At 37.3% G+C, this 15,305-nt stretch overlaps 1 protein-coding gene across 3 annotated transcripts in view; it reads left to right on the top strand.

Annotated features, from left to right (window-relative positions):
- Positions 1-521: 521 nt before the first annotated feature.
- The window catches only part of Nyap2 (neuronal tyrosine-phosphorylated phosphoinositide-3-kinase adaptor 2), a 268,470-nt gene continuing 253,686 nt past the window's right edge, over positions 522-15,305 (top strand). For 2 of the 3 annotated variants that reach the window (XM_045146669.1, XM_045146667.1), the window contains exons 1-2: positions 1,187-1,860; positions 12,294-12,530. In XM_045146669.1, the coding sequence (XP_045002604.1) occupies positions 12,310-12,530 (221 nt within the window). In that variant the 5' untranslated portion in view covers positions 1,187-1,860; positions 12,294-12,309. Of the gene's footprint in view, positions 1,049-1,186; positions 1,861-12,293; positions 12,531-15,305 lie in introns of those variants that run through there. The other variant, XM_045146668.1, reaches the window with a different exon arrangement.

Genomic DNA, 15,305 nt, shown 5'->3' with positions numbered 1-15,305 from the left:
TTACCATAGAACAAATGGCATATTATACTTAAATATTTCCATTTTCCATTTGCTCTAAAGAAAAACAAGCTTACTAAAAAACTTGTCTATCTATCTATCTATCTAATCACACAAATACAGAACCACATGCATATTTTGTATATATGCAGACACATGCACATACATATCTATTAGTGAATTACATGTATATATTTAGTAGCATATTAAGAAAAGAGGGGGAATCTTTAGGAAAGTCAGCAAATAGAATAACTTCAAGTAATTTCTGCAGGGGGTTCAGAGAAGTTAGGAAACACATATACCATAACCATTTTACATTTGCTTTTAGTTTTTAAGTGGTGCACTCTGGGGGAGACCTTTGTTCCATGCACGAGTGTATGGTTCATGTTCCTTCCAAGTGGGCTAGTTTTGTTCTCCTGCCGTGGGAGCAGGTGGCATGAAACTGCTTAGATGGGGTTGAAAGACTCCGCCCCCTTCCCCAGCAGCAGCCTGAAGTACGTCAGCGGTAATTGTGTGCAGGGCTCCACTGTGCAGGGTGGGTGGAGGCAAAACTGATATCAAATAAGGGCATCAAACTGAGATCCGGATGTTCTGTTTAAGTTGTTGCTCATTTTTATTAGCCCCATCAGGGTAAAAAGCTTGCAACTTCTACTTCCCCTGCTGCAGAAACAGTAATTTTGGATAGATTGATATTTTTGTTCTCCATAAAGACTGAATTCGTGCTACATCGTGGATATAAATGAAGGGGGTTCTCTATCCTTTTTTCCAAAATTTTTATTATTAACCCATCAGACTTCAGCCCAGTTAGATAAAAGAGAGAGGTTCAGATGTGAAGCAGTCAATGAGGGTGCGAGTCTCCCCCGGGAGCCGAAATCCAAAGTAGAGCGATGCTGCTGGGAGGCTTCTCCGCTTGTCTGCAGGGGCTCCCTCTGTCTTTTCCAAAGGGCCTGGGGCGCTGGAACTATCCAAGGTGCTAGGATGCGGGCAGCTTCGCCCTTCTATCAGGCGGATGGCAGAAGCAGAGGAGAGAGATTACTGCTTATTTCAGAAGGTAGGTTCTTTGTTTCAGAATCCCTGATTAATCAGCAGCCGCATCAACAGACTAAGGCAGCTGGAGAGGAGAAAGAGAAGCAGGGAGGGAGGGACTCAGGCTAGGGAGGGAGGGAGTGGAGAGAGAGAATGAGAGAGAGAGAGAGAGAGAGAGGGAGGGAGAAAGAGAGAGAGCTGGTTGTCACGGGGGAGGGACGATGCCACAAGCTAGGCTGCTCCAAACCTTCTGTATGTAAGTGGCAACGAGAAAGAGCATCTTTGGGGCTGAAAGGAGACATTTAGGGAATATGTTTTTGAATATGTGTTTTCATGTATTTTCGCCTTCACAGAATATGATCAAATGAGGTACCTTAGCCAGCCTAGTGATTGCTTTGGGTCTTGTAGTCATCTGTGTGGCAAAGTGGGGTAAATCATTCAATTTCTTCCCTGCTGGACCTGGAAGGAGAGGGGCTGTATGCTCATCCCCACCCATTAGCTATGCCCTCTTTTCTCTGAATGTCGATTGAAGGAAGCAAGCACCTGTCTTCTGCCACAGCATCTTCCCAGCAAACTTTAAAGGCCATTTTATCTGATAGGAAGAACATTGAATATGCTCTGATATGCAATGAAGACGACCCTGGGGCTCGACACTTTTCCCATCCAGACACAACGCACTTTAACTGAAGACAATTTCAGCTGAACTACACGTCCGTGTCATATGGTGCTGGATTACTCCTCCCAAACTGCCCTGAGACCAGCCTGAGCAAGGGCTCCGTCAGACCCAAGTCACCCTCTGACTACTGCACTTAGCTCTCCCTGGGGACTTATATTTTGGTATGTATCTCATATTTCACATTCTATAAGCATGCTAATTGAGCCCAGCATTAAATAGAAAAAGCAATTAGTTATGAAATGAAATAGACTTTAGTTACGGATACTTAATGCTGAAGTTTGCATGTTTTATGAGATAGAGCAGAAATTAATACACAACCTAGGCATCCAGTGTTTTAGTGAGCCTCTGGCTATTTTTATTCCCTTACCCACTTAGTTACATTACCATGGAAATGGTTAAACTGGATTTTCATTAGTAAAATAAACCATGCTGAATTATTAAAGGCATTGAAAATATTTCCAGAATATTAATTGACATTCAAGTTGTGTATGCCAGTTATTTTTCCTCTATTCCGTACCATAAATATTTTACAAGTCTCAGCACATTGGTGTCAACAATGAGAGCATAATTTTGTATTCTTAGACTAAAAGACAGAGACACTACCACAAAACACACAAATTACCAGACATGCACTAAGATGACACTGCTTCGGGGTGGATTCATTGGAACTGGATATTTTTGAGAGACATACTTTAATACCAGTCAACCTCAGTAAGATACCAGTAGTTTTATCACAATAAATACTTTTTGTAGAACTTGGGTGGACTTGTTTTACTTTATATATGTACCTCTTTTGTTGGAGTATCACTATTACAATTTTATCAACTACCAAACAGTATCTTAAATAACAGAGGTATTGCACATCTGGAAGAACTACTACAGCAAAAAATGTTCACACTCATTGAGAGATGTAAGTTTATTTTTGGTACTATTGACAAGTATTTTTATTAAGTATAATGAACATATAAGGGCATCCAATGGAAGAGGTTACATTATGTAGTTTTGATCAATTTGTCATCAAATAATTTATAATCAAGTAGGATAGAATAATGAATATAATATAAGAATGAAAATTAACTCCCTTCACATTTTGGCCAATGTTCCAATTTATTTTATACATTGACATCTAACAAGTGAACAAATTAATAAGAAAGCATGAACATTGTGGTTTTCTTTGGAAAGCACGAAATATGTTATCCAACTCACCAAAGAAGGGAACTCTGTGAAGGACATTTGACATTAGTGAAAACACACTTGCAAAAATACTCCAATGTGAGGGGGTGGATAAAGGAAGCTCAGAAACTTGAATCATCTGTACATTTTGGATGAAGGAAAAGGGTCAACATCTTTGGACAAGGAATGTTGGCTATTAATATTAATAAATCAATCGTAGATCCCCAATTCAATTAGATGGCTTCCATTCTAAGTCCACTCAGCTGTTTATTAAACCAATTCTGTCTGTCTTGCAAATACTGCCTTGTAAGTGTCTAGAATCAACTGGTCCAAGGCTCTACAAAGTACTTATGCCCTGACACTTTGCAGGAGTCACTTAAAACTACTGGCAAAGAATACCATGGCAATCTGGAAGTTGGAGAAACAATCTTATGGATGTTCCTATTACATTTTCATGATTTCTGTCCAGTTATCCATTTGGAGAAGAGAGAGAGTGGAGAAAAACTCTGCAAAGAAATTTGCTGTCTGAGAAAAAGGCAATCAGTGTCTTTGTAGCCACTCCAGCAAGCATACTTGGTTGTGACTTTACCATTTCCCATGTGGGCAGAACAGCTGCATTTTGAAGCCATTGAGAATGAGAAAATGAGCATGACTGTTTGTGGGGATGACAGTATGCTTCAAACAAAATCAAAGTAAAATTATCCAACTAATGTCTGACAGATTATGAGATTTTATAAAAAATAAATTCTGGTCTGTTTACATGGGTTATGACCTATAACCATGCAATTCAGTTTGTCGATTTGGTCTTGGTATAAATTAGTAAATTTTAGATATTATTTTTCATAGGTATTTTAAATATGTATATGGAGCCTGATTACTAAATACTTACATTTTCACATGCCCCGTGATTTTAGATTTGCCTAAATGCATGCAAAATCATGTAAAATATTCTTTATTCTGCTGAATATAACAAAACATTGCCTAGAGAAACTTTTATAGAATCAATACTTACTAGAGTCCTTTATCTCAGGGAAGATGCAATGATTAGAATTGGAGTGGGATTCTGATTTTAATAACTCATATTCTAAGAATTTCCTTAGAGTCTTAATAGATACTGCTTGGAAACTACAAGAGTATATAAAAGGTAGAGACTTGAAACTTTCCACTATCTGGAAATAAATGGAAAGCATCAATTTGAAGTAGAAGTCAAATATCAGGATATTGGTTATCTTATCTATTATGTTCTTTATGTTTATTCTAAATAGCATTATAGCAATGGTACAAAGTTAATTTGATATTATTCTGGTCATAAGATCACCTTGTGTGGCCTAATTTCAGGAATGTTCTTGTGCAACTTGAAGTATGGTTTATAGTTCTCTCCCAGATCAGAGTTTTTCCATCCTATGGGAAACATATGGAGCTGTCACAACTTTCTAGCTCAGAAAATCAAAGTACCATGTCAAAATAGCTTCCTTTCAGAAAATACAGGTGAGCAGTTTAAGAAAAATAAAGAACTAATGCTCAGTAGGCCAGTGGACTGGTCCCCTCAGGGGCTGTAGGTCTGGTTTTGGATGCAGCACAAGCCCCCAGGGAATCCGTGCTGGCCCCAGCTCGTCCTGCAGGGCTGCAGGGGTGGACAGGACAACGCGTGAAATCATGTTGAGAAATTGCTTCAGAATGTTAAACAAAGAGATGAGACAGGTCTAAATGTATAGAAGAGCCAAGCTCACACACTAAACATTTATCTTTTGTGCATATTTTCTTTCACAAAAGCCTATAACTAATCAAAATCTTTCTGTCTTGAGGCATGAGTTGGTGTCATATGAAACACTCTTGGTTAACTGAGACTACACACAATGTCTTAATTGGCACAAGGAATGAACCATATGTACACTAGGATTTATTTAAATTATTTTGCATACACATATTTCTCAAAAGTAGCCCCTGTTTTTTTTTTTTCCTCTTTAATAGTAAGTATCAAAGAGCTTTCTCAGTTTCCTATATGGAAATGGTAGTTACAGACAGAGAAAAGTTGTGATATTTTTCAATTTCATATTGCTATATATTTCATTTGCATTTACTTGTTATGTTTATACATAAATAGATAGTTTTATTTTTGTGTGAACGATGAAAAACAATGTTACATCTCTGGGTTCAGTACTGGTAAGGAAAAAAAATTGGTTGTGTACAAAAGAAAGAAAATGCACTAAACTCCATACAAGGTTAATAGCTTAGTTTGGCTTAATGTTTTGAACATGGTAAGAATTCCATCACTTTAAATTGATGCTTCTTCATTAAGTCAAATCTCAAATTAAAAAAAAAAAGTCCTCCAATGTTACAGAAAGTGGTGTTTATGAAGGGTGTGGTCAAGATACAAGTACTTAAGTAAAAAAGTAAAATTAAAAATAGGAATCATTAGTAATACACTTGTATATAAGCCAACATCTGTACCCTTTATAAGAATAGTCAGGATTGTAGATGCAATAACCTAAAAATTAAATAGAAGGAGTCTCTGATGAATGCAGAAACAATGGTGCAAAAAAAAAAAAAAAAAAAAAAAAGCAAAGAGTGGAGATATAAAGCCATGTGGGTCTTGTGGGATGAGCTGATTCAATCATTTTAGCCACTGTCCCAGGAGAATCCCTGACCTCAATTTTAAATATGAGTCATAATTTCCAAGAAAAATACCCACAATACTGTGCTATTTACATCAATACCACACATCCCTACTGCATGTAGTTTGTGTTACTCCAAGAGGCTAAGTAGGTAGACCAGAGTTCCTCATTTGTTTTGAACAAAAAATGGAAGCACAGGCTTACTGTCTCAGGCAAAGGGGCAGCCCAGAGTTTGCCTTTACTTCAACTAGATTCATATTTATTGAGAATTCCCTAAAGACACTAGTTTTGTGACAGGACACAACTTGCTTCTTGACAGAGTTTCCTAGTGGCAAATAAGAAATACTATATGACAACAAGCTTCTGTAAAGTGTTAAACAGTTGCAATTCAAGAGGCAAGAATGAACTTGGTTTATTATCCAACAGTCAAATGCCTTCCATGTCCATCTATGGCATATAGCATAGCTTATTCACAGCAATCTTCACCATAAATACACACTTTCTGATGACAGATTTATGGTCTTACTGACATGTGTTTTCCAGTGCATCAAGTGGAAGCAGTTGTAAAAGGTAGACAATTAATATTAGGTCATTTTCGTTAGTGAGGACACAAGTCTATTTACTATGAGAGAGCAATGGCTCATTTGCTTGAAAACTATCCTTCAACTAGGAAGAGCAGAGCAGGAAAGCTGAAGAAATGGGATAAGCTTCATGTATGTTCTGTGTGTTCCAGTAGTCTTACTTTGTAGATGTGAACAGTGGGGGTAAATACATAAGTGTCCTACCTAAAAACACGTGGTTGGTGGGAAAATATATTAACTTGTATTAACTCTTAATTTGGCCTCCACTTCACATTGTGATTATGGACACTGAACTGCCTTAAACACTATACCCACATGTTTAAAAGGAAAATTACATTTATCATGGAGCTTTGTTTTTACTGAGTACACTCTTACCCACAGTTAAGAATTGGCACAAATATCTACTAGATATGTTTCTGGCAAGTGACTATCGTTAGGTCTATTGGACATTTAATGGCATTTTGATTAATCCTCACAGTCCAAGTTCTTCCTGTATACTATTTTTTTCCAAATGTGTGGAATGAAACATAAAGATATTGTTAGCTTGCACAAGGTCATAGGCACAGAAGACTTTTATTGGCAGGTTTAGGCTCCACTGAGTAATTTTCATCTATGCACTTCTTCAGAACCCTTACTACATCCCTAACTGCCTTCTGCATTCTGACCAGATTACAGAATACTGAGACACTTAAACCCTTATAATGTAAGGGACCTGTTTTGAAGACCACATATAATTGTCAAAAAGTTGGCACTCACCCTTAAAAATGGTGGAAACAAATAATTCATGACCAACAACTGATTCATCGTGGTTGTTGTGTGTTTTTTTTTTTTTAATATTTATTTATTTGAGAGCGACAGACACAGAGAGACAGATAGAGGGAGAGAGAGAGAATGGGCGCGCCAGGGCTTCCAGCCTCTGCAAACGAACTCCAGACGTGTGCGCCCCCTTGTGCATCTGGCTAACGTGGGTCCTGGGGAACTGAGCCTCGAACCGGGGTCCTTAGGCTTCACAGGCAAGCGCTTGACCGCTAAGCCATCTCTCCAGCCCAAGTTGTGTTATTTTTTATATAGTAGTATGACATAAAGAAGGGCATTATTTGGCCTTTATTAATATCTCAACATCACAGAAACTCAAAATACAGTAAGCTACAAGAATGATCCTGTCAAATACCCTTCTAGTATTGGTCATAAACATGCATCCTAATTTTCATAATGTGATTATATTTCATAGATGATTTGTACCTCTAAAATTTCCCTCTCCATTAAAATATACCTTGCCATCATATGAATGTTTTTAATATTTTTAAAGCATTTTCTCATAATGAAAATAATTTAAACTCCCACCAATTTGTAAGGCCATGTGTAAATGATTAATAATGTTTAGAAAGAATAAAGTAACCTTGTAAATGATTAAAATATGTAAGCTGTGTATGTAGTGCTAATGCTATTTTTGCTGGTGCAAAACTTCATTAAAAAAGAAATAAAAAAAAATCTTTGTATAATAATGCCTCATGTGGTTGGGAAACATGATATTTGCCAGAAGGCAGAGTGAGAGTAATCATTTCTAGCCAGAGGCATTATCTCTAGCCTGCTGTAATACTGACTTGGCTTCCTTGACTTAGGCAAGATTAATTGCCATCAAGTTAGGCCCAGCTACTGCTGAAGTCCTGGGTAAAAGTGCGTTCCTAATAGTGGCAGTGCTGTGGGCCAATAGCAGATATTTTATTGCATTCTCATTCCCCAAAGTGCAATAAAAAAAATGCAGCATGAATTCCCTCTGTGTGTCCACTACTTAAGCATCTAATCTAATGGCCTGGTATTAATATACAATTCAATTACATTAGATAGTTGGAATTAAAAGACTATTTCAGTTCTAAACCAGCAGGGCTTAAAATAAAACAAAAATAATAAAATTTTAACATAAAAATTATAAGTTCACAAACAACATCCAGTTGATAAATTGTTTTAGATTGCAAAGGAAACCCTTAAATGCAGCATGAGTTTCAAAATATGAACTAACTGTCACCTGAGATGCTAATAAATTCTAATAAGAAGTGAAATTTCCATAGCTACCAGCCAGGTTATGAAAAATGATTTTTTGTCTTAGAATAACAAAATAAAAATGACATGTAATTGAAATGAGAGTGGCCATTGTGTTGTATAGTCGCAAAAATGTCTTCAAAATATATCTAACATTTTAAAAAGGGTATAGGTGATTTTGCTTGTTTGTTTTGAGAAAGGGTCTCATTATATAACCTGGACTGAATTTTAATGTAATATTCTCCTCCCTCAGCCTCCCAAGTGCATATGCCACAATTAGTCATTCCAATCTTGCATACCACAGTAATGTAAAATTGAACTTACTGTGATTAATAAGCTAGATGATCAAATTCTTTATTTTGTGTTATTAGATTTGATTAAAAAAATAAATCCCAATGTACTGTCACCAATGATTTTAAAACCAATTCAAGGCATAGGTTTTTCCCAAACCTGTCTGTTTATCCATCTACCATCAATCCAATCATCTACTAACCCATACATTGGCCCACATATACCTCTTAATAATATGACTTTTGCGAGCTCCCTCCCATGATTTTAGTTATGATAGTATTTAACTTTACGTGCATACTGTTGAGTCTATTATCACATTTTCATGGCTCTCAACTCTTAATCACATCAGCAGGACATATGGGTTATTTTCACCATCATTTTACAAGTGAAAATTACATGTGCCAGTTAAATGTTTCATGTTTTTTTTAAAATTTGGTTTAATTTGACTTGGATTCTTCAGCAATGATTTCTATGGCTTAAGTGTTTTCTTATAATAATTAATTTATATATTTATTTATTAATGGAAGAAAGACACAGAGGGAGAAAGAGGTAGAATGAATATGAGCATATCAAGGTTTCTTGCTGTTGCAAATGTACTCCAAATACATGTGCATCTATCTTCACACCAGTGCTGGGGAATTGAGCCAGAGCTAAGAGGCTTTGCAAGCAAGTTCCTTTACTTGTTGACACAATCTCAAGATCCTATGACTTCAGTTTGTAAACTTTCAAGTAGAAATTATATACCAAATTACTAGTGCTAGAGTTAACTGGCTTATCAGGATTTATGTAGTGTTTGTGATTTGTGATATTTGTGTTATAGTAAATCATTATATGAAGTCATTATAGTAGATAGTTATGGAAAATAATAGAGAACAAATGTTGCAAAACATTGTAGTTTTTATACATATGTTTCATTTGCTCTTTTATTTTGTAAGAATCTTTCATATATATAAATTTTATTTATTTACATATTTTGTGGTGATGTAAGTTCTCACTCTAGCTCTGGCTGACCTGGAACTCACTCCATAGCACCAGATTACCCTTGAATTTACAGTGATCTTATTAACTCTGCCTTCCAAGTGCTGGGATTAAGATGATGCCACCATGCCTGGCTTAGATATATTTATGCATTTAAGTAAAATATAAAACATAAATTTTCCCAAATCACTTACAATTTTATTTTAAATTAAATGGAAATGTCATTATGACAATATATAAGATTTGGATCTGTTGTGTTATTGGTATAAAAACACATTTTAAGAAGCAAAATCACATCTGCCACTGCATAAAATGAATATATATCATCAGATATGATGTTTATATTTTCAAATTCTTGTCAGACAGGACCTTCGGTCTATTCCCTGCTTTGAATGAGTGTTTGATACTCAAGAAACACTCATTTAATAGTATTGAATACACTCTGAAGACTTGTAATTTCTAATAAGACATTTTCTCTAATTGGACGATGTTGCAGTCTGGTTTGCCTTGCTGATAGAAATCACCCAACTAAGCACAGTTTGTGGGAAAAAGAGATTTATTTTGGTTATAGGCTTAAGGGGAAGCTCCATGATGGCAAGGGAAAACAATGGCATGAGCAGAGGATGGACATCACCCCCTGGCCAACATAAGGTGGACCATAGCAACAGGAGGGTGTGCCAAACACTGCCAAGGGGAAACTGGCTATAATACCCATAAGCCTGCCCCCAACAATACATTCCCTGCAGGAGGCATTAATTTCCAAATCTCCATCAGCTGGGAACCTAGCATTCAGAACACCTAAGTATGGGGGACACCTGAATCAAACCACCACATTCCACCCCTGGCCCCCCATAAACTGTTATATAACCATACATAATGTAAAATGTAATGTATTCTTCTAACTTTAAAAGTCCCCCTTTTATTAATTTTAATAATGTTTATATATCCCCATAGTTTAAGATATTTAATTGAGCCATAATACCAAAAAATAATCTCAAAAAACCAATAATGGCACAGAATAAATATTTACATTGCAAAAGATGGCATTGGGCATAGCAAAGAAACATTTAGCCAATACAAGATTTAAAACAACCAGGACAAACATTAAACTCTGTAGCTTCAAGTTTAGCAACTCTAGCCAGTGACAAATCTTTAAGTCCGATAATTTTAACCAGCAACAAGTCTCTGGCATTCCAATTTCTCCCCTCCAGCTAGGCTACTCACAGTCCTAGAAAACTTTATTGGGGCTGGCAGCTCTCCTTGGCATCCATCTCATGGTCTTGGCATCTCCATTGTGTCTTTACTGCAAGCCACGGTTTATCCTCAAGGATGGGGTCTCCATGCAGGCATCAGCAAACCTGCTTCACACTGCCCATGGCTATTTTTAAAACACAAGATTGTGTTGTAAACTTAATGACCCTCTTTCCAGTATTTCTTATATTTCACGATACCAGGTAGGATGCCAATTTGATAATCTAGGGGGGAATAAATAAACATTGTAGAACAGGACACTTCTTGAGCACTCAGGACTGTTTAAGAGTCCATATATTTTTTGTTGTCCCAGCACAGGTCAGCTAGCCAATTCTCAAAGTTTGTAATCTCTCAGTTGTAGCTGAACAGGCAACAGTTCACCCAAAGATTATGTGTGTGTGTGTGTGTGTGTGTGTGTGTGTGTGTGTGTGATATCCCTCTGCTCATACCAGTTTATTTCTATGTAAAGAAACCTTGCACAGCTTCTTAGAACATGGGCATAAGAGCAAGTTTCTCACACAAACTGTTAGCCAGTCCAGGCAAAGTTCTTTTTTACCCTCATAAACCAAACCTCACAGTACATAGTTCTTACTGTATTTAGGTCTTTTAGCTCTGACCAGAATAGTTTATCAAGCTGTACTTACAGCACTGCAAGGCATCTCTTAGGCTAAGGTTTTAACTCCTTCCACATTCCTTTTGAAAATAAGCTCCAAAAGGCTGAAGCCACATAGTCAGGCATCTAGCAGCAACCCCACTCCTGGTACCACTTTACCTTTGCAGTCTGGTTTGACTTGCTGATAGAAATCACCCAACTAAGAGCAGATTGTGGGAAAAAGAAGTTTATTTTGGCTTACAGGCTTAAGGGGAAGCTCCATGATGGCAAGGGAAAACAATGGCATGAGCAGAGGGTGAACATCACCCCCTGGCCAACATAAGGTGGTCCATAGAAACAGGAGGGTGTGTCAAACACTGCCAAGTGGAAACTGGCTATAATACCCATAAGCCCGCCCCCAACAATATATTCCCTCCAGGTGGCATTAATTCCCAAATCTCCATCAGCTGGAAACCTAGCATTTAGAACAACTAAGTTTATGGAGGACACATAAATCAAACCACCACAGAGGATTTAAATTAAAATTTGTACATCTGTGCTATGTCTACAAAAAGACATTGCAGCAATCAAAGGGAGACACATTTCTAATGCAGTTGGTAAAGAACAACAAAAAAATCTCCTTTTTGACTACTGCTTTCCATACTGGTCTTCTATAATACCTTTATATGCTAACTCACTGTAACTTAGATACTGTTACTCGCCAGGGCCACATACATCCTGGTTAGTGTGATACTTCATTGATAAGTGATGAGAAAAAAAAAAAAAGAAAAGGAATGCAGTGATACTAAGTGGATATGAAAGAGTAATGTGCAGTACAAGTGGTCAAAATGCATTATGTATACATGTAATTATCAAATGCAAATTTAAAAGTAAAATGAAATATTTGGCATGAAATGACACTTAAGAGGCTGAGGCAGGAGGATTAGGGCTTTGCAAGGCCATGTCTAAATAACTTAATAAATATGAAATAGCTTTTAAAAAATTGGTACAAAAACCATAATATTTATTCGTTTTCAACCTCGGTAAAGGTGTGATGTGTTCTGACCTTGCAGGCAGTGATCATTCTGCATGATACCCTCTGGGATGATGAGTGCGAATCCTGATGAAGACCCTCTGGACGCCTTTCTCCAGTATATTGAGGATGTGGGGATGAAGGCCTATGATGGCCTAGTGATTCAAAACGCATCTGACATTGCTCGGGAGAATGACCGCCTGAGAAATGAAACAAACATGGCATACTTGAAGGAGAAAAATGAGAAACGCCGGAGACAGGAAGAGGCAATAAAGCGGTAAATACAAATAATTATTTTCCACGTTTGCTTCCTGATCAAACCTCTGTGCACTGCTCAGGGGGTGCTGTGACCTGGTAAGAAAGGCCACTTAGGGTCAGGAAGTCTTGATGGCATGTGGGGAAGTGAACACCTGAACTCATCCACCCTGCTGTGACTCCAGCCTTAGTTTAACAAAGTTACTTACCTGAGTGCTGTGTAAATGGTCAGGTGCAGGTGGGCTAGGAAGAGAACATAGGTTCTCTGCCTAAAATCTCAAGTTCAAAAACCCTTTGTAAGAGCATCAGGGGTCATAAAATCTCTGATAGCCCTATTTGATGTGGAGTTCACCTATAATGGTCTTTGTTTATAGTTCCTACTTTAAAATAGAGTTCATTGTATCCTAGAATATAACCAGACTCATTAGCAAGTAAGTGTATATGAGCTTCTGAAGGCAATTGTAATCCATAAATGTGCGCCATGAGCTGAACTTAATAGCTATTTTACATCTCTTGTTTGGTACCAACTGGTCCAGGTTTGTACAGATGAAATAACTTGTACGATGCAAAACCAACTAGTGACAGGCTAATGAGCCTTGGAATGCCCTTCAAAATAGAAGTTAAGAGTCTAGGTCACTGACTCCAAATGAAGGACACACTGGGGTTTTAGAAGAATGGGGTGGTGTATTTTGTGTGGTATCTTTTTTTGCGCAGACATGCATTGTGTTTGAGGGTCCTCTGTTACAGGACTCATCTAGCTCAGTGCAAAAATCCAGAAAACAAATCATGAATTCATTATGTGGAAAACTGAATAGTAGTTGCATAGATGGATAGTGCATGGAGAACTACTTAAATGTCATCTGACATTAGCATGCTCACTTACTATGTGAATATGAAGATATTAAGGAAAGAATATTCTTTCAAGATTAACTATATTTAGGGGCTGGAGGGGTAGCTTAGCAGTTAAGGCATTTGCTTGCAAAGCCAACAGACCCAGGTTTGATTCTCCAGGACCCACATAAGCCAGATGCACAAGGTGGCACATGTGTCTGGAGTTCATTTGGCAGTGGCTGAAGGCCCTGGCGTGCCCATTCTCTTTCTCTCTCAAATAAGTCAACTTTAAATGTAAAATAAAGTAATAAAGATTGACTATTTAGGTTTATATATAAGCCTGGCAATGTTGTATTAATCTAATAATTTATTGGAAATTAATTCATTTATTAAAGAGATGGATAAAGAGAAAAAGGGAAGAAAGAAATGAGGAAGAAAATATTTTTGGAGCATAAACCTTTCTATTTTTAGACTAGTAGAATAGAAATATATTCTATTGCCAGTTCTGAACATGTTTGTAAAATGACATTCATTTTCTTTTGTTTTTTGAGATAGGTTTTCACTCTAGTTCAGGCTGACATGGAAATCATTATGTAGTCTCAGGGTGGCCTCGAACTCATGGTGATCCTCCTACTTCTGCCTCCTGAGTGCTGAGATTAAAGGTGTGCACCACCACGCCTGGCTAAAATGGCATTTTTTGATAAAAATTTTTAAAATTTCATATGTTTATCTTTAAAATCATTTTATTTGTTATTGGGGCTATATTAGTTTTATTTTTACCCAATTCTAAATGGAATTAAATATTCTTTTGGGGATGTACTAACTAAGTTTTCTTAGGACCTTTTTTTCTGTGAAGTTTTCTCATGGAGTTCTATGTGTATATGAACAATTTTCTTTAGTTTTAAGCCTTGAGATTTTAAAAGTTCAAAACAAAAGGAAGTGTGTCATGATTTCTAAATAATGACAGGAATGGCATCTATTTTTTATTTTTTACATTTTTGCCATGGAAACTCAACTCTTCATTCTTTGAGAAGCATGTAAGTGCACAGTCACCTCCCTCTGCTAGTTTTGCCAAACGCCCTAGTGTGCGTGTCCATCCTAATCGCTTTTGTTTCAAATGCAGTGGTCAGCAGTTTCCATGGGCTCATCCGTAGAGTGACTATAGGAGGGGACGGTGTTCAGGTGGTTTGTGGTGGTAATGCAACCACGATGGCACAGTCAGCAACTCCGTGGAAGTCTCAAGTCCAGGCGCTCACTCAGGAGCAGGGGCGTAGAGAGGTGGACACACAGCAGACCTCCTCATGACACAGAAGATGATGTGTAGCATGGCCACTTATGTGATCTTTGAGTTGGTTTCTGGCTGAATAATATGGTACTATTTTCCTGAATTTCATTACTAACCCTTTATTCATTGATTTCTAATTTTTTTTTTAGTTGGCATAGAGAAATTTAGGTTAACATTCATTCTACAGTTTTCAGAAAAAAAAAAATGTTCTAGTTGATTTCAAAGTAAAGACAGCTTAAGTCACCCACTGAGCCAACAAAAACAAGTCTCAAATGAACGTTTTCCCTGCCTCTCAGAAGGAGATAAACTTTAATGTCCCTCAGAAGGTGTAATTCACGTGCTGATGTCTTTCATGCTTTGATTAGAGCTGGCAGGGATTGGAAGTAGGATGACTGCAATTGGTAAAAACATTAAATTAGGGGAACCATGTGAACTTTCGTTAGTTTTAATTTTTAAAATATTTTTTAAAATTTATTTTCAGGGAGAGAGAGAGAGAGTGGTGTGTGTGTGTGTGTGTGTGTGTGTGTGTGTGTGTGTGAAAAGGAGTCAGTGACAGAAAGAAAATGGATATTTCATGGCCTCTAGCTGCAGCAAACTCCAGATACATGCATCACTTTGTTGCATCTGTATTTACATGGGTTCTTGGGAATAGAACCTGGATTGTTACACATTGCAGGCAAG

Source organism: Jaculus jaculus, chromosome 4 (assembly GCF_020740685.1).
Source record: "Jaculus jaculus isolate mJacJac1 chromosome 4, mJacJac1.mat.Y.cur, whole genome shotgun sequence".
NCBI lineage: Eukaryota > Metazoa > Chordata > Mammalia > Rodentia > Dipodidae > Jaculus > Jaculus jaculus.
The sequence above is the reverse complement of the archived record's forward strand: the minus strand, read 5'-3'. Positions and strand labels throughout refer to the sequence as shown.